This window comes from Anopheles nili, chromosome 2 (assembly GCF_943737925.1).
Source record: "Anopheles nili chromosome 2, idAnoNiliSN_F5_01, whole genome shotgun sequence".
Classification (NCBI taxonomy): domain Eukaryota; kingdom Metazoa; phylum Arthropoda; class Insecta; order Diptera; family Culicidae; genus Anopheles; species Anopheles nili.
Genome location: NC_071291.1, coordinates 9,030,866 through 9,051,612, shown reverse-complemented (window position 1 = coordinate 9,051,612; position 20,747 = coordinate 9,030,866). Strand labels below are relative to the sequence as shown.

Below are 20,747 nucleotides of genomic sequence, written 5' to 3'. Positions count from 1 at the left end.
GCTGGTTTTAGCGTACTATATATAGGGGGCATCTTCTTTCAATCATTCTATTAACACGTTGAAATTCCAGCTTTTATGGGGGTTGCAGGTTAGGCGTAATATATGACTATAATTGTGTTTCTTTCAATTATACCTTAATTGAATGTAAAACACCACTAGAACACAAACATTGCTTTCGCGTTAATCTTCCAAATGAAAATCAACAACACAAATCAACCGCTATGTACGTAGTTATGTTGGAAGTTTAGACTCAAAGTAAACCACAACTAAGTAGTAGGCCTAATGTCGTACGTTAAGATTGTACCCAGAATCAGTGCTTTCTCGATTCTAGAGCCGCTAGCTGTAGAAGCCAGGGAAGGATGAGCTCCTTGCGTTAAGGTACGAAACAATCACAATCTTCGTAGTTGCACCCTATGAGATGTAGCGATTAATCATTACCTAGCAGAGGTGGAACATTAAAGTATTCTCTTCTAAATGAAACCCATGTTTGTACGAACAGTCAGCTGAGTAACGTTCAGATCCTTACAGTTAAGCTTCTATTAGCGGTATAACATAGCATAGTAGAGTGGTGGTAATTTGCAAATCGACACTCAAAAAAAATCTACAAACCAAAAAACAAACAAACTAATCAATTGCATTCCACAGAGCAAAGGCTGCGCAAGGTTCTGCCTTCGAAAGGCTATGTGCACAATGCAACACAAGAGAAAAGTACGGGCTACGATTTTTTCCCATTCAAATAGACACGAGCAAGACAGTATATGTAAGCTCTCCAGCACTGGACAACCGTTCGTGACAGATGGTCGTCGATATGTAAAGCACTTAAGCAGAATAGAAGGCTACTTACACGGTTACTCCGCCATATTTGAATCGTTTACTCACTCAATTGTACTACTGTCTTATACTTTCCATTTGTTCCGGAAACGATGTGCGAGCATGCCATCAAGCATAATCATCAAATCAGCAACGAATTCAGAAACGTTTATGATAAAAGCTCCCTAAAGCCGTAACAAACTATGAAATAAATAAGTATCTAATTACCATAAATTTATCAATTTGGTTTACATCGCAAAATAAATTAATTCTAATTACTCAAAGTATAGTCCATGTTACCGCGCCAAATACGAGCCGGGGGCTCTGAAAGCTGTTTTCCCCACATGTTTGCCTGCCGCAGGTTTGAGCAAATCGAAACCATAAAGATAAGGAGTCATGCGGAACACACCATTGTTAGATGGTTAGTTTGAATATTCAGTACTAGAACAAGTAGAAAATGGCCAATTATAACGCGTTAACGTGCAAGCAGAACCCTAGCAGCTAGCTCCAAGGCCGCAGGCAATGGGAAGTTAGGATGAAAAGCTAGAAACAATAATAAAACTCAACTCGCTCATGAGATATCCTTAGCAAAATACAGTCCTAGGACTCATGAGGAGCGCCTCAGTCAGCGGTGCAGATGATCGTCACTATAGCATATATTTGAATTTATTAATTCATTAATTGAATCCTTCTAAGAATATTACTAATGGAAAGAAATTGAATCAGCCGATTGCAAAAGCCCCTGTATACAGCATCAAGGGAGAGTGAAGTAAAAAAACAGACATAAGAAAAGATCAAGGAATAAAAGCAACAAACTGGAGAAAATATATGAGATATATAATGCTTTGTTAAATGTAAATGTTGTGTATAGGAAATAAAAAGTACACAATTTTAAACATGTGCTATCGATCTTTTACTCAACACCATCCAAAAATAACATTTTCATTTTGAATTAACCTAAACATAGTTACTATTTCACGAAAGTACTAAAACTACTATTGAATCAACTGCGACACACCGAATTAGTACACGGATAATCGAAGCTCCGATAAATTTCTTGTGCTAATTACATTGGGCCCTGTTGTTATCGAATGGAATTCATTTTCCGCTTCCATCAACACGTGGGTAATTCAATGGTTTCACTTTATTATTTTAATATATATTTCATTTTGATTTGATGGCAATGATAAAACAACAGGGTGAGATGCTTATCAAAGAACAACGAGTACTTATAAATATTTGTTGTCTATGTTCAGTGTGATTTTTAAACTGCATTTGTCAATCTAGGGTTATAAACACTATGCATATTTACCACTTTCAATTTGAGCTTTGTCAAAACGAGATTTTGTTTACGATTTTATCTCGTAGCACAGGCGTTAGCATAAGCACGAAATGATGCTTGTATTAAACAATTTAAAGTCTTCGTTATTTTAATAAACAAAAAATCAGTGGTGTGTGATTGAATTATTTAGAAAGTATCGCTTCTAGAAAATCGATTATTAAGTTATTAGTGGAGTGAAGACAGATTACGCGGTGCCAAATTACCCAAGACACTACCAAAATTAAACTGCAAATTACAAACATTAATTAAACTATGGACGTAGGCGAACTGTTATCATTCAAGGTAAAGAAGCAATTCTAAATTGTTATTCGAGTTACATATACTTTCTTTACGTACCTGGTACACAACACTTTTGTTTTCTCCAGCCCGAGCAAACACCCAAGAGACCATCCGATTTTGAACACGATAATCGAGACGACGATGACGATGATTCACCGGAGCCGCCATCCCGCGGGAGATCACAGAAGGTTCGCCGGATGGAGCAAGATGTCCAAGAAGCTCCGGTGCTGCCTGCAAAAGAACCTCAAATCAGTGAGGAGGAACGATTAAACATACTGAAATTTGTCGAAACCGAAGAGCCGGACGGCGAGGTGTTAGACGAGGGTGGATTGAAAAAGATGCTGCTACTGTTCGAGAAACGAGTCTTGAAGAACCAAGAAATGCGCATTAAGTTCCCGGACAATGCGGAAAAGTTCATGGAGAGTGAAATTGAACTGAACGACGCCATTCAGGAACTGCACGCGGTCGCAACCGTGCCCGATCTGTACCCGTTGCTGGTGGAGCTGAACGGTGTGTCCAGCTTGTTGGAGCTGCTCTCACATCAAAACTCAGACATCAGTGTGGCGGTGGTGGACCTGGTGCAGGAGCTAACCGACGTGGACATACTGCACGAGAGCCTTGATGGTGCGGAGACTCTTATAGAGGCATTACGGAAACAGCAAGCGGCCGGTTTGCTGGTTCAAAACCTAGAGCGCCTAGATGAAACGATGAAAGAGGAATCCGACGGCGTGCACAATACGCTGGCTATATTTGAAAATTTGATCGAAATCAAATCCGACATCGCTCAGGAAGTGGCGGAACAGGGCCTTCTGCAGTGGATATTAAAGCGTCTTCGGGCAAAAATGCCGTTCGACGCCAACAAGCTGTACTGCAGCGAAATACTGTCGATTCTGCTCCAAGATACGAATGAAAATCGTATCACACTGGGGACTATCGATGGAATCGATGTGCTACTACAACAGCTAGCCGCCTACAAGCGACACGATCCAAATTCGGCCGAGGAACAGGAGTTCATGGAGAATCTGTTCAACAGCCTCTGCTCGGCGCTGATGGCTAAGGAGAACCGTGAAAAGTTTCTCAAAGGTGAAGGCTTGCAGCTGATGAATTTGATGCTCCGCGAGAAGAAACTGTCTCGCAACGGCTCTTTGAAGGTGTTGGATCATGCAATGTCTGGTCCGGATGGGCGCGATAACTGCAATAAGTTCGTCGACATACTAGGCCTACGTACGATCTTTCCACTGTTCATGAAAACGCCCAAGCGGAACAAGAAGCGACTGCTCAGCACGGACGAGCACGAAGAACACATTGTGTCAATCATTGCCAGCATGCTGCGCAACTGCAAAGGCTCCCAGCGGCAACGTTTGCTGTCCAAATTCACCGAGAACGATTATGAAAAAGTAGAAAGGTTGATGGAGCTGCACCGGAAGTATTTGGATAAGGTGGAAATAATGGATCGAGAAATTGATCAGCAGATGGTTGGTACTACTTTTGTAGCTCAATCGCATTTTTTTCACCATTTCACATATCCATTTTTTTTTTCGTCTCCAGCGCGCGAACGAGGATAGCGAACAGGATGATGACGTAGTGTACGTGAAGCGGCTGTCGGGAGGTCTCTTCACATTGCAACTGGTCGATTACGTGATCCTAGAGATAAGTTGTACCGACGTGGTGAAGCAGCGCGTATTGAAAATACTAAATCTCCACAACGGCTCAATGAAAATGATCCGAAACGTTATGCGCGAGTACGCCGGCAATCTTGGCGACGCTAGTGATAGCGATTGGCGCGAACAAGAGCAAGCACACATACTACAGTTGATCGATCGGTTCTAGGCTACCCCATGGGATGGAGCAATAATCGGTTTCCTTGGACTTTTTGAATTGTTCGATTATCTCTACAATAAATTCAAACAGCTTGCTGCATGCACGATGCTGATTTAAAAATGTGTTCGATTTTCGTAAACCATTTACTTTTTTTTTAGATTTTCAAATTTCTTTCATTTAAAACCAAAATTGAATTTATCTTCGACCAAATTGTTTCGAAGTAAATAAACTTACCAACATCATGCATAAAACAAACCCGACTGATTCACAATTATACGCATCTTTATTAATTCAAACCGTTAGTGAAAAGAATAAACGAATAAATGATTTGCTTGCATCGAGTTGGTCTGACTCCCGATATCAGCTAGATATTCTTCCCCGTTGCGTGCACGTTTCAGATCGGTTCTTTTTTCTCGCTAATGTCTAACCAAACTCTTGCTTAATGTTTTGTCTGTAGTGAAAAAATATTCGTTAAATATGTGCCTCATCCACACGCCACACCTAGCGCAGACTCCGAAAGGTAGGACGATTTTTCTCCAAGGTTCCAACGTTTGTGTTGCATGATTTTTTCCTCTAACATTTGCCTCCTAAATGCAAGCTGCTTCTAATGATTGTGTCGAGCTATACATGGCTCCAGACACGTTTTATACATACATGTCCTGATTTATAATCGGGATGCTTCTCCCTGTTCCTATGATGTTGCAGTGAGGACAACACATATCCCTGCCATTTAAGCAAAGCGCTTGAATTCCCTGTACTTAGACTGCGCCGATAGGCAAGTCAGCGTTACCCGCCTCGATGGCCGTTTAAGATAGCGCGAAAAATGGGTTCAACCAGTACGAGCTACATTTTTACATTCACATTTTGCCCTAACACGACACTTTCATCTACGGGTGTTACATGTTGTATTTTCACTTTTATAGCGACCAGCGGGGTTACGCTCTCCTGGTACAAACGAACAGGTGCGCTAATGAGTGTAATAAATGAAATGCTACACGCAAGCCCAGTTCAAGCGAGACAAAGAAACCGAATAAAAGAACCTGTTTCAACATACTAGGATGTCGATTGGTGATAAAACGAGAAACAATCCCAAACAGTGAAGCTTGCGACAACAAAATCTACACGTACATATACGGTTATGTATAGTATGAATGCAAAGGTGAATACAAAACGCACCGAACACCTAGTGTTAGTAGCAATATCAATGATAGTAGATACATATATTTTTATTTTCATAACGCATATAATATAGGATGATAAAATTAAAGGGACTTTCGGGTGGGCATGTCTGGATAGGTGATTTAAAACAGAAATTATCATTGACTATATTTTCAATCGGTGACGTATGATCAACTATAAAAGCGATAACGCTGTGGTCATGATGGACCGATGTACGTCTCAGAGCTATAGTAGAAAGACAGAATCAACCAAAGCAACAACAACAACAATCTCTAGCAGGAGGTGAACTTTCGCTTTATCGGTGGGCGAATGGGATTTTCGTTTCGAACGGAGCTGAAGCAACATAAGTGCTGTGACTTCGTCCTTTTGAACACGAGCACGCTGCATTCGCTATAAATAATAACTTTTGTTTCCACTGGAACACGTGAAAAAATACAAATTGAACAAAATAAGAAAACCAACCAAAGCTAGAAACAATAAAGCTAGATTAATGAAGCGCTCATAAACATGGCAATACACTCTTTACACCGATAATTATATTGCATTATATTATTGTACACATTGTAGGGCTATTGAAGACGGTGAAATTGCAGTAAGACTCTAGCAAAAGGATGCGATACATTTCAATAGGAGCAAAATATGCCGCTTCGAATGCTATGGTGACATAAACGTAAAAATTAAAAGAAAAAAAACTAATAGGAAAGCTATTAACAAGAATCCTACTTACAGTAAAACAAACGCTGCGTTTATGGTAGCTTAAATTTGATAAAACCCATGTGATTAAACGAAACACAAATATATGTAGATGTCAAATCATACTATAGCTTCTTAGTCCTAATCATGGAAACAAGCCAAGGAAAGAACAGCATCAAGACCGAAAACGTATGAGAAAAAGGGTAATAATCAAACAGATATTTTAATATCAAGAACAATACACAGACAGCAACAGGAGTAATAGGAACGGAAAACAGACGCATATAGATAAAGGATGAGAAACAGCAAGTCCAACAATCGTTCAAACGGAAGAATAAAACGATACAAGACAAATCTAGTTGCATACTTTTGATATTAATGTTCTTTTTTTTTTGTTGCTTTTGTTTTCATTTCATCAAATTTAAAATACAATTACGTGGCCACATTCAAAATTGTACAATGTATAAAAAGGCACACCCAAAATATATATTACAGTGTTACTAGATCAGATTATGCATTCGTATGTGTTTCGAGTGAGTTCCATTTGCAGTGGTTATCGGTGTGATTTTGTTCTTTTCTATTACAGCTTATCATGCCCTTCATTCATAGTGCATGCTGGAAATGCGATTCATGCCAGGTCACACCATGGTATCGTATGGTCTCAGTTGAAGCTGCTATGTGCTACGAAATAGATCTTGATATTGGCAATTTTGCACGCTAGCTGATGGAGTCATTATTTTGCACGTGTTTTTCATTATCTGCACACACGATGCTACGGCATACAAAAGTGATGATATCCTTCAACAATTGTTCAACAAACATCCATCCCGTTACCGTGTCTTCACATGCGCGTACTAGCAAATGTAAATGCTGCAAATTGTCACTATTGCTCAAACGAGGTTATTATATACACACATCTAGCCTATACTCTTTAATTGCATTTCGTCACTTGTTTCCCTTACTCTTCAATGCGCTACGATGAATGAGCATACGATGATTGCAACATAGTGCACCACCCTTGTAACTGATTGAACAGAATTCACACTTTTTGTTTTCCCCAGAGTGTCAGGAAGCAATAGTTTGAATCAAAAGCCCGTACTGGTTTTATGAATTCTTCAGTGGTTTCTCACTAAGGTCGATGTATGTCTAAATCCCTTGGTTTGCTTCATTTTAAAGTCAATCGTGCCAAGTTTATTTAACACAATCTGGTACTATTATTTTCGCTATGAAGCGTTGAATCAATCGAGCATACACTCATCTTCGATCGAGATCCGAGACGTTGGATGGAAGCATGTGTGTTTGAATATTCGGACGCAAATAGGGTGTATATATTGCTCGAATTATTCCAGTGCATAAAATTTCGGCAAGTAAGCGTCAATAAACGAATAGCATATTAACCTGCCTATGCTTTAGCAGATCAAATTCACTCGTGCATGAAGAGGAAAGAGTAGAAACAAACGTTAATAGACGCTTCTAATGCGTGAAAAACGGGCGGTGAATAATGAACGAGTGAAGCTATTATACCGTTTAGCTGGCTAAGCTTGAACGTTACTGGTCAGCTCCAAGTACGCATAGTATAGAAGGTTAACGAGAACGAGATTTGCATTTGGAGGTTTATTTAGTTTTATTGTTTTTTAGCAACACACTCTCTTGGACAACTGTATTACTCCCCTAAACTATATGTTAATGTGCTGTTTTGTTATTTCATTAAAGTTTATCACATCTAGCAGCAGCGAAATGCATTTTTAAGTGTGTTTATACGTGTGTGAATGTGTGTGGAATTTCTGAAATTTCATACTCTGAAAGATGAGTATTTGTGTTTTTTTTTTCTTTTTACAATACGCTAGCCACACCTATTAGCTTAGTGTAATGTTTCGATTACTATTTTCGATTTTTGCGGGTGTATGGTTTCCCATCGGCGCCTTCTCTCACCACATTGAAATGTTTTATTGTTGACGCTAGATTGGTTGGCTTTGCGCATCGTTTGTTTTACTTTCGCTGCACTCTACTAAATAGTGAACATCGCTAAAATGTAAGGAAGATACTAGGTATTGGGAGCAATCAAGGACGCCGATGGTAAAGGATTTCAGTGTATGTGTGTGTATTGTTATCTCTTTTTTCATTTTATCGCTTTGTTGCATCAACAAGAGGCTTCGCTTTATGGACTATTCTGAACAGGGCGGATGTACTTTGTTTGATTTGTTTTTTTTTTGTTTTTTTTAACCATTTTTTATCATTCAACATGGAAACCACTAAAAGTCGTCACTCTACACACTCTACAGCAAAATGGCGCGCGTGCACTTTGCATTTATACTATTCTTTATTATTAGTATTATTTCGCTTGTAATAAGGTGCCATTCACAGATGGTAGTGCATTTACTCGATTTGTTAATCATTTCCTTTCCTGCCCATAGTTAATTCGTTTTTTTGTTGTTGTGTTTAATCCTTTATTTGGTGTAATATAATTTCACATGCATTTTTCGCTATTTGGCTTCAAAGGGTTAGTGTGACAATACTGTGGAATGTTTCGCGGGGCAAAGGGATCGATATATGGTTTCATGCATATTCTTCTCACGCCTCAGCTAGTGTTACTTTCCATCTTTTTTTTCTTCTTTTTTACTACTGCGTTATCGCTTTGTATATACCTTTATATGTACCTTTTTAATCATATGTATATATATAAAGATCAGTCCAGAATATAGGAGGGGCACACAATAATGCTTTGCTGTTACTTTGTTTACTTAAACGTTTTTTTTGTCGTTATTGTTAATAATATCCACATGCATTCTACACCGGTACACGCACATTCATCCCTGTCATCGTTCACATCACGTTCATCCATTCATTCACGCATCATACATTCGGCAGTTCTGGTATAGGCAATATTACAACATAGCGTGCAGTGTGTTTTCGATAGTGGGGATGAGATTGAGTTTTACAACAACAGTGTTACTAGCAGTAGAATTTGTGCCATCGTAAAATGCAGTTAGGTTTTACATATTGTCCGAAAAATACTCTCATTCAAAAAGCCAATATTATAAAACTAACACAAGAACTGTTTCGCTAGACTGACCAACAGGAGCATAGAAAATTGCGAAATAAATCTATAAACCGATAAAATTACGAAAACCATCACAAGCGCGCATAAGCGTGATTCTCTTTAAATCTATCCATTGATCCCTTTTTAAAAATGTTCTTATCTCCTTAATGATAACTGGCAAGGATGTCATTAGATCCTTCCACGCTTCCGATCTACTGCGTTTATTGTTGGTTATAGAAAGTACTCATTTTTTCACTCCTTCGCGTTCTACAATTTTACAATTTTCCGACATTCTGTATGACGGGTGATTTTTTTTTACGTTGGACTTTTACGCTCCTCTTTTTTGCCACTCATGCACATACATACATACAAACGGCCCGATTTATCGTACCACTAAGCTAATATTGTACCAAAATCACATTCAATAGGTTTTGCATTTTTGTTCGTTTTGCGTTCGTTAAGAAACAACAATAAAATAATTAAAATCTACCGTAGTGCGTGAACATGAAGAGAATCTTGTCACGATTTGATGTGGGAGCTGCATTATCTAACGAAAAACACGATTGTACGTCATTCTTTTTTCTTTTACTTGCATCGGATTAAAATTTGGTCATTTGTTCGATTTTTTTCCCCTAACGTTCGTTAATGGAGTTGTTTATCAATACAGCCAACACCAATGTTATACGTGGATACAGTTGGGATATGCGTTGCCGAAACGTATGATTTCCCCTTATGATGGTTAAATTTTATCAATTATCTACGCAAAAGATGCTTGTTATAAGGACAAAACAAGACAAATAAAATCGATTCCTTAGAAACCATAGTATGTATCGAGCGAGTAAGGAAAAATCTAAATTTATTTTAACTAGTTCAAATGAGCTTACATTAAAATAAAGCTGCATGGCATTTAAGAATATGGAAAAAGCAATATAAAAAAACTGCAAAACCCACCACCATGCTGAGGTTTGTATTGGTGGTTTATTTGCTTTATACGTGCTTGAACAACCGCGCGATTTTTATCGTCGGGCTTAAACGTTACATAGAAAAAAAATATTGTCAATGATTAAAAAACATACACACACATTATTCATTCGAGATCATAAAGCGCAAAGGGAGAAATAAAAGTTAAAGGAACTAATTAAACCGATTGTTAGCTTTGTTGTGTCAAAATTTTCTTCGCGTAGACACATAATTGAACAAAAAATAAACGCGAGTTCTTTAACTGAAACTGAAGTTTACTTTGTCTGGTTTAGAATTTATTGGCCAACTAAACATCGACTTTACCTAGCCTGTATAGTTGTGTAGTGCATGAATAAAACAGGAATTACCACAGCAATTTTGAAATGCATTGACAGTACTAGGCTTCGAAAAGGAAACTACAACACCATTAAATGAATGAGACGATTGGAAGCATGTCGCAAATCAATTCCAATTAATGAACTCCAACTTCCTTAACATACCGAATGGAATGATTTTTAATATTCAGTTCTTTGCTAAACCCTGATATGCGTGCTACTATGGTTATGCATGAGCAATATAAGCAAAAAGACAATCCATACATAGTGTGAAGTGCACACGGATAACGATGATGAAGCACGTTGTCTGCTAGCAATAGATGGGGTAGATTAGAAACAATAAACGAAACCTAAACACTAATAACTAGCTTACGTTGAATTACTTCTATCATTTTAGAACATATTTAAACATTTGGTAGTCATAACAGCTGTAGCCAGCAGCCATTTTTAACGCAAAACAATAAAATGCTATAGTTGCAAACCAATCTTAAGGTAACTGTGATTGAAAATTAACTTTACGAGATGTGTTGGCATATTAAAACGAAAAAATCAATGTTCATGTGGCTCGTAAATAGTTACTTATACCCAATTGTGTATATTATGGCGTTGGTGGTACGATTCATTACCCATGCGCTCGGAGGAGGCACAATTTCGTTCGTTTAGATAGCATCACGACAAGTACATTAGAGTACAACCAAACCCTATCGCCTCTTTCTGTTTCCAGTGAGGGGTTCGAGATTGTTGTGCTTGAGGTTATATTGATTTGAATATCACTAACAAAGCCGTACTGCACAGCTCAGTATCTCGATACAAACACACAACCAAGCACACAATTGGCTACACATATTGATAATGGATGCTTCTAGGTCAAATTATGAATCCTCGAGTCACACATGGCACACGAACTGCTTGTTGTCGCTGCATACTATTCTTTTTCGATCAGATAAACAGATAGTTAGGTATACTTTTACATTCAATACGAGTTTATGGTAAACGAATTAATTCATAATAGCCTTGATTGGAGTAAAAAAATGAAATGTTGACAACACAACAGCTACGCCAAAAACCCGAAACAAAACCCGACTAAATATGAAACAATTAGAAAAAACAGCTAAATCGCATAGAACAAGCTGGAAGGCATAGCAATTAGTTGTAGTTCTTTGATAGGCTACAAAAGATTTACTTCTTTTTCATCTTTTGTGATCAAATCAAGCGCATCGCCATCATGTGCTTCTGAACTGTTTGGAATAAAGCAGATGTATAAACGATTCGTGAAAATGTTACTGCATTTGTAATTCTATTCTTATTTCATGGTAATTACTTCGCTTCGCATCTCTACTTATTATGGCCTATGAAAACATTGTTGTATACGTTGACTGAGCTGGTTACTGTGTTTGTTGTTTTCGAATTATTGCTCTTGGGTGGTTGCGAAATAGCTACACTTAGCCATTCGATTTCTATCGTTTTTTTAAATATTTTTTTTTTGTTTATAGTACTTTCTTTTTGTGGTTGGCATAGTGTATGGTGCCATTTTTTAGCAATAAGCGATTGTTACTGGCCCTTGGACGTCGTAATGCTTCTTTCCCTTTGGCGGAAAGTGTAAAGCAGCGAATTAATTCGGCGATCTAATATCGAATTTAAACAAATATCATCCTAAATCACTCCTCAAATGATAGCCCGAGCGTGCACGTATGAACAGAACTAAACAATATATATTCCTTTTAGACGGGCACACATGAAAATCGATTTTTGAAACTACTTCAAAACATAAGCATCTACTATTCTGCTATCGATAATTCTTTCGACTGGGCCAAAGAGTACAATTTGGAACAACAAAAACGTATACAGTAAAAGCGTGACACAGTACACAACCTTAGCGCATAGTAGTTAGTATGGAACGGCATTACTTGCTGTACTTTTTTCCATAACCAACAAGCTTTGGATTCAATGAATAATGCTATGAAACAAATGTAAACACCTTGCAGTATCGCTCTGAGGACGATGACTATATATGTCTTCTACTGCGATGACTATATATATTTATATGTTTTGTTGATTTGCTGTACCAGGAAGCAGGCAGCTAAAACATCCATAAACAGACCCAAACCTCGACCGCAGTCGCCAACAAACCTTCTGGATGACAACGCCTCTCCTGTGGCAGGCTGCGGGAACACCACAAACACACACATAACGCTACGATTACTGCTCCTCACTGCTTTCGAAGTACTCGGAGGCGTTACCACGACAAATTGGGCATGTGCGATTCGACTGCAAAAGGAGGTTAAGAAACTCTTCAATCACAATTCACCTGTGGTGAAGCACACACACACACACCCTGCACAGAGCCACTCTAACCCCGGGAGCTTAAAATTATACCCAAAAGACCGTACTTACCCGTAGCCATTTGTCAACGCATTTGGCGTGGAATTCGTGTGAACACGGCAGCACACGGAGAATTTGGCGTGCCTCAAAGTCGCACATGCAGACCACGCACGAGGTTTGATCGCCTAAAAAAGGACACGTACATAAGGATGAGCTGGGAACAAGAGAGGCGCTTCGTTCATCGTGCTTACCGGTATGCGTTTCTGCGTTGAACTTATAACTCGGCAACTGATCGATTTCTGGCCGGGCCAGGCCACGTGGTTTCGCCTCGCCGAGCCTTTCAGCCAGACTAAGCAGTGCCTCGTAGTTCTCCGTCTCGTTCGAGTCCGGCGAGTTGAGGTCCGGCGGCCCGTACGTGGATAGCGGGAACATTGCTCTGAAAGGACACCGCACGGGTCTGGTTTTGGTTAGTGTTCGCGAATGCTATCAGGGTGCGGTGGTGATTGGCTGAGCAACTGCTCGCCAGTTGCACACTTACAGGAAGTTCAGCAGGATGCCCGAGTAGGCAGACGTCGTGGCCGACAAAGTCACGTGAGCCGGCTGCGGGTGTCCTAGTGGTTGCGGATGGGCTTGCAACGGGGCCGGTGGTGGAGCCGCGTGCGCCCGATGATGGTGTGCCGGATGATGCCCCGGATGATGATGCTGATGGTGTGCCGGCGGAGGCGGAGGTGGTGGTGGCGGTGGCGGACCTGGCCAATGGAAGCGGGCAAAGTTGCGCCGCGGTGCCGTGATCGCACGGCGAACTGTCCGGTGCAGTATCTCGTAATTGCGACCCTGCGGGACGTTCGCGATCAGTGGGATCAGTGTTGCAGCGGGTGTGACACCCGTACGGGACACCTCACTCCCCACGGCACTTACCTCGGTGGAGATATAGATCGGTTGAGCCGCCGCGGTCAGCTGCGTCATCTGTGGCGATGCACCGTGCAGATGATGTGCGTGCGTTGTCAGCGGTGACAGATGCAGGGGCGACGCTCCCGCGTGCTCCAGACCATCCAGCGATAGACCATCGGTACGCTGAAAGTGTGGTGAAACAATTCAATACATTAGTTATAGATGATCACAAGTCAGCAATACTGCTTCACACAAAACCTCCAACCAACAGCCTATTAAGATCACTTGATAGGGTAAGTGCAAAACAAGCATCAAACAGAGGATGCTCACCTGTTGCGCCAGATGTGGGTGCTGGTAGTGAGCTTGATGTGGTGGGGGATGCGGCACGGCCAATGCCGGTCCAGCGGTGGATGCAAACCCACCAAAATGTCCACCAATACCACACGTTTGCGCAAACGGCTGAGAATACACCCCATGCACCTGGAATGGCAAGAGAGTGAACGATGGTTGTTAGTCAATGTTGTTCTACCACTGTCTAGGAGTTCGGGTCTTATAGGGCTTCTGAGACCACAGCAACTGTACCTGACAAGGCGGTAAATGAGGTGCTGCTGGATGTCCGGAACAGATCGAAATGTGCGGTCCAGGTGAATACGTCCACAACTGCTCGTGGTGCGGACCAATGGGCAGGCTAACCGGCACCTGATTGATATCGACCATCAGTGAAGAGGCCGCGTGCTGGTGCTGAGCCTGAGCGGTCGGTGCCTGTTGGAACACCTGCGTGAGGGATTCCCAGGGGCGTTGTTGCTGCTGAGGTTGCTGCTGTTGCTGCTGGGGTGGCTGTTGCTGCTGGTCACGATGGAAGCGTGGTCGACGAATGGGTGGACTTCCCTGCGGATGGTGTGCGTGTGATTGCAGCTGGGAAATGACGGCCGCCGCCAGTCCACCGCTTGTGCTCGGATGCAGATGAGACCCACCACCGTTCGGGTATGGCTGCTGCTGTTGCGCGTGGTGATGATGATGCAACTGATGGTGATGATGATGCTGAGCATGCTCTCGATGCAACAGCTGTTGTGGCAATTGCTGCTGCTGTTGCTGCTGCTGCTGCTGCTGCTGCTGTTGCTGCTGAGGCGAGCTTTGCGATGACTGTGGTTGCTGTTGCTGCAGCGACAGATTGTGATGTCCGTTCATCGCGTGATGTGAGTTAAGACCGCTGCCCAAGGAAGCACCACCGCCACCGTTGCCACCGTTTCCACCACCATTCACACCCCCATTTCCGTTGGCACCCATCAACGACATCATCGGAGCGCCGTTCCGTGGCGATCGACGATGCTCCCAAATTGCTGCGGGCGGTGACTGACTCGGTAGTCGGGACGATACGCGGCGCCGCTTACGCGAAGGACTATCCGACTTGATGCCTCCGTTGCCACCAACCCCATCCACAGGGCAGTAGGGCGGCGAGGGCGTCTGATTGGCATTTCCGCTGGCACCGCTGGCGGAGCTACCACCATTTCCGTTACCACCAATGCCACCGTTGCCCGCCAGGTGTCCGTTGTTGCCGCCGTTTCCACCTAGATGGTAGTGCGGGCTGAAGCGATCCCGGCCACCATTGTCGCGGCTGTTCCGAATCGAGTCTATCGACAGTAACGACCGGGCGTCTCCACCGTGCAGATCCGAGCCGCGCGACGAATTCGACGGTCCTTCGTAGTGATTCTGCAACGAAGGAGAAACACATTTAGAAATGTCATATGATGGCCAGGCAAAGTCAGAATTTTCCACACTCACCGAATGGCGATCGATCGAGGACGCGCTCATCGTGTGCCGGTTGCGATCCTGCATGGTACTATTGCCCATATTGATCCTGTGCCGGTCAATGTGGCTCGGGCCGGCTCTAAGAATTTGTTGAGATCTATTATTAATACTACCATCATCAGCGGCACCGTAAGGCATGAGAATGGCCGCCGCCGCTGGGCGACCCGCTACGGGAGGGGAATGCAACTGCACCGGTGGGGACTTGGACGAGTAGGTGAAGGACGTTTCTTTGGGGCTAGTTCCGTTGTTATTGTCACTGCATTAGCGGAAAGGGCAGGCAGCCAGTTGGGGAAGAAGGAACCGGAACAGGACCAGGTGATGGAACGAATGTGTGAGTGATATGACGTGTGTTATCGCGCACCATATGAAGCAGGGTCGGAATATGGTTAGGTGGGAACCACACAGTGTTCGGTTTGGCATTACGGTTTTCACCGAAAATGGTACATGTGGGTTTGCATAATACGATAAAAAAAAAACAATCACGAATAAAATGCCAGTGATATTGTACAGGATATAAGTCATTTAGATTATACAGGTACGCCCAATATACGGGTAGGTAAGAGAATGATAGCATAGGTGATACGTAACATACACACACATACAAAGAAGAGTAAATGCACAGTAGCGGGAGCAGGATACCGAGGGATTTGTGGGAAAGGATTCGGAAGCAGCAGTAACAGTCGGATTTGCCGTTCAACAATGCGTTGGGTTCGGTTGTATGTCGTTTTGGTGGCACACAGGTGAGAGTGTGGATTTCGTGGGTGAAGCAGCAGAGTTAGTAATCACAGTATTAGAAGAAGTAGTACGGCAGTTTGCAGCAGTTTACGGGATGGTGATGGTGGTGGAGATGGTGGGGGTTGTATACATCATTTGGTTTGGTTCAGTTTCAGTTCAGTTTCATATTGCAATAAATTTACCACAAAGGACAAAAAGCATGCGGAAGAAAAAATCAAAAACAATTATGTATTAATTAAAATGAAATAATTTACAATTACAATTACGGTAAGCTTATGTATTGTTTTTTTTTTCTCATTGCATTTATATAAACGTAACACGATACACCTTTTACTGCTCTACATGGAGAAGAAACTGTTATGTCGTACAGGAAACCACAACGGAAACTCTGGAATACGATCGCGGTAAAGTATTAATCAAAAAGCTATTTGTGATATAAAAATACATGGAATCGCTTGCACATGAGCATGTGTGTAACGTACAGAGAGGTAGAGAGAATGTTAAAGATAAAGAAAGAAAAGTTATATAGAGCAAGATATAGGAATGAAAATAGAAGAAATATACGGCCATATGGTAGAGCGTTACAGTATTTGCTGTTCGGTTTAGCGTTTCAGTGTCACATTTAAATTCTTTTACTCGATGTTTCCATACGATGTGAGCTGTGAAACGGTTAAGCTGCAAACATATACATGGTTTTTATCGACATTCACTGGGTATTCATGGAACTTGGAAAAAAAGAATGTATTGCTACTGCAATAGCCAGGATAACGGCAGCTAGTTCAATATAGTAAAATAATTTGTTCAAAATCAAGCTTTCCTTAGGATTCAACTATATTACAGCATCAATGATTAACAATATTTTAGTAATACCGTGAAGTGATTTTTTTTATTGTTTTTATGTTCACATTTTGACACAAAACGAAAACACAAAACAAAAAAAAAAACAAACAATAAATAGAAACTATTCATTTGCAGAACCAAACTCACAGAGAAAAGAAAGAAAGGTAGCCGAACAAGCGCACTTCGAAACAGAAACTCGGGTCATTTAATGAGAGCATAAAACATTAAACCAGAACAGTATACTAAACGAAACGAACGAGCACAACAAATACCAATTACGATTTATTATTAGAGGTAGAGAAGTGTTCTAAAAATAAAAATGTATAGGAAACGTAACACACTTGTTTCGAAACATAACGTTACGTTAGCTAAAGCCTCTAATGGAATGTGCAACAGACAAGGAGTTTATATCACAAATGGCACTCTTCAACCTCAATATCCATCATATTGTTTGGTTTAGTTTTGCAACAATAAAAATATTCGTAAAAGTGTGTGTTTACGTGTGAGTGAGTGGGTGTAAAATAGAGTAAACTAATAAATGAAAACATGGGCCACAGCTGGCTATATTTTGTTCCAGCTCTAGGCGGCAAAGGTTAGTGTGTGGCAACATAGAATGGCCACTAAATATGTCCAAAGCACGGGAACATTCGAGCTAGAGATCAATAATAAATTGTTGATGATACAAGTTAATTCCTACGCAACTCAAGCAACGCATCTTTATGCTCACCGGAACTAATCACCAAAACATGTAAATCCCCAACATAAAAAAAGAATCCGAAAAGAACTCTAAGGGTATCATACACCGGTCTTACAAACAACAGTTAGTGTAATTCTGGCACTTGATAGAAATATACCATAATTCATTCTCTAAGGCAATCACTAAACGGAAATTGCACGTGCTGCACATGGTACATGAAGGATGCGGATACGGTGTGTGTATTGGGTATTAATCGGTGGAGAAATAAAAAAAAAAAGTAGGACATCGGCACTTATTGTCGATTGTTAGGAAACAAGGTTTCTGCTGGATAGTTTGACCTTATATTTTACTCAATTTGTTACACTTTCCTCTTGATTCGTTCAGTAACATCAATCCAACAGAAATCTTAAACAACATAAAATGGGTTTATTTAGCGAAAGATTCAATCAAGATTTAATCATTCTGCGGTGTGTTGGAAACATTCCAAAGCTAAATGGCATTCAACATATTGTCACTTTGCAATCAACATAAACGGAAGGAACTAGGGCGCTCTACAGCACCAACGGCTAGGGTGGGGACGTGGATGAGTAACAAGACAAGAACGACAAATATTTGCTTTTTGATTGATGTTTCCATACAGTGAAGCGCATATAAGAGACGGAAAAAATCATGAACCCATGGAACTAACCGATAAAGTTGCAGCAAATTCAGACATTTTATTCATTCACCGGACAATGCGGCAGCAGCATTAGTTAAAGGAGTTGTGAGAATAAAATCTAACCAAACAAATATACCAAATAACCATCACTTTAACAGCTAGCAGCGATTACAATAAGTAAAAAGAAACGAAAAAATATGCGTTGCAGTAATGGTGGTAGTAGTAATATAGTGGGCAGCAACTTTCGTCATTGTACAAAGTATCTTTACGAGTAGTAAGAGGGACAGACGAGACAGCGGTCTGTGTACGATGCAATTCAATATGAGGGAGGACAGTTGCAGGTATGAAGAGTTTTTTTTTGATTAAACACATTTACCACACTACAAATCCCTCGCTCCTGTGTGTTGCTTCAACCCTAGCAAAAACCTGAACCGGATGCGATCTTTGGATGCATGTGCAATCGATTCAAAGCGCGTAATGAAACACGTCAAAGCCGTTTCATTTTCGTTTGAGTCGATTTCAAATTCCACCACACCGAAAAGGAAGCGGTACCTACGCGTGAGTAGCTGTGCCAGCCACAGCAGAAGAATCTTTTAGAAACGTTGCTAAAGGGAAGCTAAAGGCTTGAATCCATTGCGGATACATCATCTAGCCAATGGAAGTACGCATATATAATAGAATACATTCATATAGAAAAGGATCATGCAAGTTACAAGTGACAAAAAAAATACCAAAACCAAAGGAACCTGCTAGCAATAATTGTACACAATTACCAAATTAAATATTCCAGAAATTCGCAATTAAACAGGACTTTTAAAAACAGAGTTTGTCTGGCTGAAAAAAAGGGAGCATATGGGGGTTCCTATTCATCTGCTAGAATCCATTCGAACAGGCTAGGCTGCTCGAATCTTGAGTAGAAAGCGTTAGGAATTAGTACAATCAATGACTACGATTCGAAAGAAACTAATCAGGATTCAGCACATTGAAATGCACTATGGGGTGTGTTCCATGCAGGATGTGATAGAAACGAGAGGAAAATTGCTTCAGGATTCATAGGACATATACAACTTCCCGAGTCAACTCGAGCGCGTTTGGTACCGTTTCCTTTTCGTATTTACCGCCCTACCGGTAGCCTAATCCATGGCGATATGAAGCCTTATCGGTGATGAGAGTGCGTTGCATTGCTATACGATGCATTATTCTTTTTTTCGTTTTAGTTTGCGCCTACCACTAGCTAAGAGTTTCTTGCTCCCAAGGGTGCATCACAACGCCCGGGGCGTGAAGGATGACCCCGACCAAAACCGCTCTCAAACTTTCCTTGTAAACTATTGAGGCAAGCGGAATCGAAGCAAAACTGGACGACGAACCAACTTACCCGTAGTTAAAGCTGTTCTCCATGTCCTTATTGTACCAGGACTGGTTGTGGCCGCCATGGTTCCGGTTGGAATGGTGCGGATGGGGCGAAAACGGCATCCGGGAGCGGTTACGCGGCACGGCACCCCGTGAATACGGCCGCCGGGACGCACCGGAATGGTTTGGATTCATCATCGCTGCCGTCGACGGTGTCGTTGTATTCTGCCGGTTCTTCTTCTGGTATATGGTTTTGTTGTGATGAATTACCGGATCCCCACACTCTTTTGTTTCTTCCTCAATCTGCTTCCGGAGCCAGAGAGGTGCTACTGTTCCGCCTTAGCTTCTGTCGCCCAGCACACACCAAGATGTGAATACGAACGTCGTTTGCTTGTGCCTACCGTCACCGTCGCCTACTACGCTCGATATTCAGAGCTCGCTTGGAATGTGTCGTGCCACCAGGAGAGCAGAAGCTAGCAACATCGCACGTTTTACACCATTTTGTTCAACACCGGACTTTCGGTTGATGGGAAAACGCGGCGCCCAACTTCTTGCGTTTACACTTGCCGGAATTTCACCGGAACTGGTTGCCGTTTGCTTATCACCACCATACCCCTCTCTGCTAAACGTTTGACGTTTACTATATCGCACGCATTTACGTTTATTTTCTTTTTGACAGATGTATTGTTTTTACGAATGCACACTTCACACGGAACGCAAGAAGCTCGCGTTCACACACTTAATATCGTTCAACACTCTACTTTTTCACATACCAGGGACGAAATTACGTACACTGTCTAATGCTTTGTGCTAATTGGCTTCCGCAGAAGAAGAAAAAAAAACATCAACTCCTGTCAAAAACAAAACAAAACACGTTTGAGGATCGCGATGAGACCAAACCCTAAAGGATTGTGGTACAACCAGATGGTTCCCCATTCAAACCACCGGTGTACGAATGCTGCACGGTGGTGTCTGGGTCAACGCCG

At 41.5% G+C, this 20,747-nt stretch overlaps 2 protein-coding genes across 2 annotated transcripts; one reads left to right on the top strand and one right to left on the bottom strand.

Annotated features, from left to right (window-relative positions):
• Positions 1 to 2,404: 2,404 nt before the first annotated feature.
• LOC128720474 (beta-catenin-like protein 1) lies at positions 2,405 to 4,275 on the top strand. The gene is made up of 3 exons (XM_053814144.1): positions 2,405 to 2,434; positions 2,518 to 3,921; positions 3,992 to 4,275. Exons 1-3 carry the CDS (start codon positions 2,405 to 2,407, stop codon positions 4,259 to 4,261), a joined length of 1,704 nt encoding a protein of 567 aa, XP_053670119.1. The 3' UTR covers positions 4,262 to 4,275.
• An 8,288-nt stretch (positions 4,276 to 12,563) lies between these two features.
• Positions 12,564 to 19,959, bottom strand: LOC128731056 (putative uncharacterized protein DDB_G0291608). Its single transcript, XM_053824151.1, has 8 exons — positions 19,787 to 19,959; positions 15,455 to 15,737; positions 14,255 to 15,382; positions 14,003 to 14,152; positions 13,320 to 13,855; positions 13,033 to 13,238; positions 12,854 to 12,966; positions 12,564 to 12,727 (listed from the first exon to the last, which is right to left on the bottom strand). The coding sequence occupies exons 1-8, from the start codon at positions 19,957 to 19,959 to the stop codon at positions 12,659 to 12,661; spliced, it is 2,658 nt and encodes an 885-aa protein (XP_053680126.1). The 3' UTR covers positions 12,564 to 12,658.
• Positions 19,960 to 20,747: the final 788 nt, after the last annotated feature.

Excerpts from the sequence above, each read along its gene's own strand:
- LOC128731056 (XM_053824151.1), bottom strand. The coding sequence starts at position 19,959 with ATGATGAATCCAAACCATTCCGGTGCGTCCCGGCGGCCGTATTCACGG. Across the intron at positions 15,738-19,786 it reads GAGAACAGCTTTAACTACGG|TGACAATAACAACGGAACTA; the intron begins GTAAGTTGGTTC and ends CCGCTAATGCAG. Across the intron at positions 14,153-14,254 it reads CTCATTTACCGCCTTGTCAG|GTGCATGGGGTGTATTCTCA; the intron begins GTACAGTTGCTG and ends TTGCCATTCCAG.
- LOC128720474 (XM_053814144.1), top strand. The coding sequence starts at position 2,405 with ATGGACGTAGGCGAACTGTTATCATTCAAG. Across the intron at positions 2,435-2,517 it reads GCGAACTGTTATCATTCAAG|CCCGAGCAAACACCCAAGAG; the intron begins GTAAAGAAGCAA and ends TGTTTTCTCCAG. Across the intron at positions 3,922-3,991 it reads AGATGGTTGGTACTACTTTT|GATAGCGAACAGGATGATGA; the intron begins GTAGCTCAATCG and ends CGCGCGAACGAG.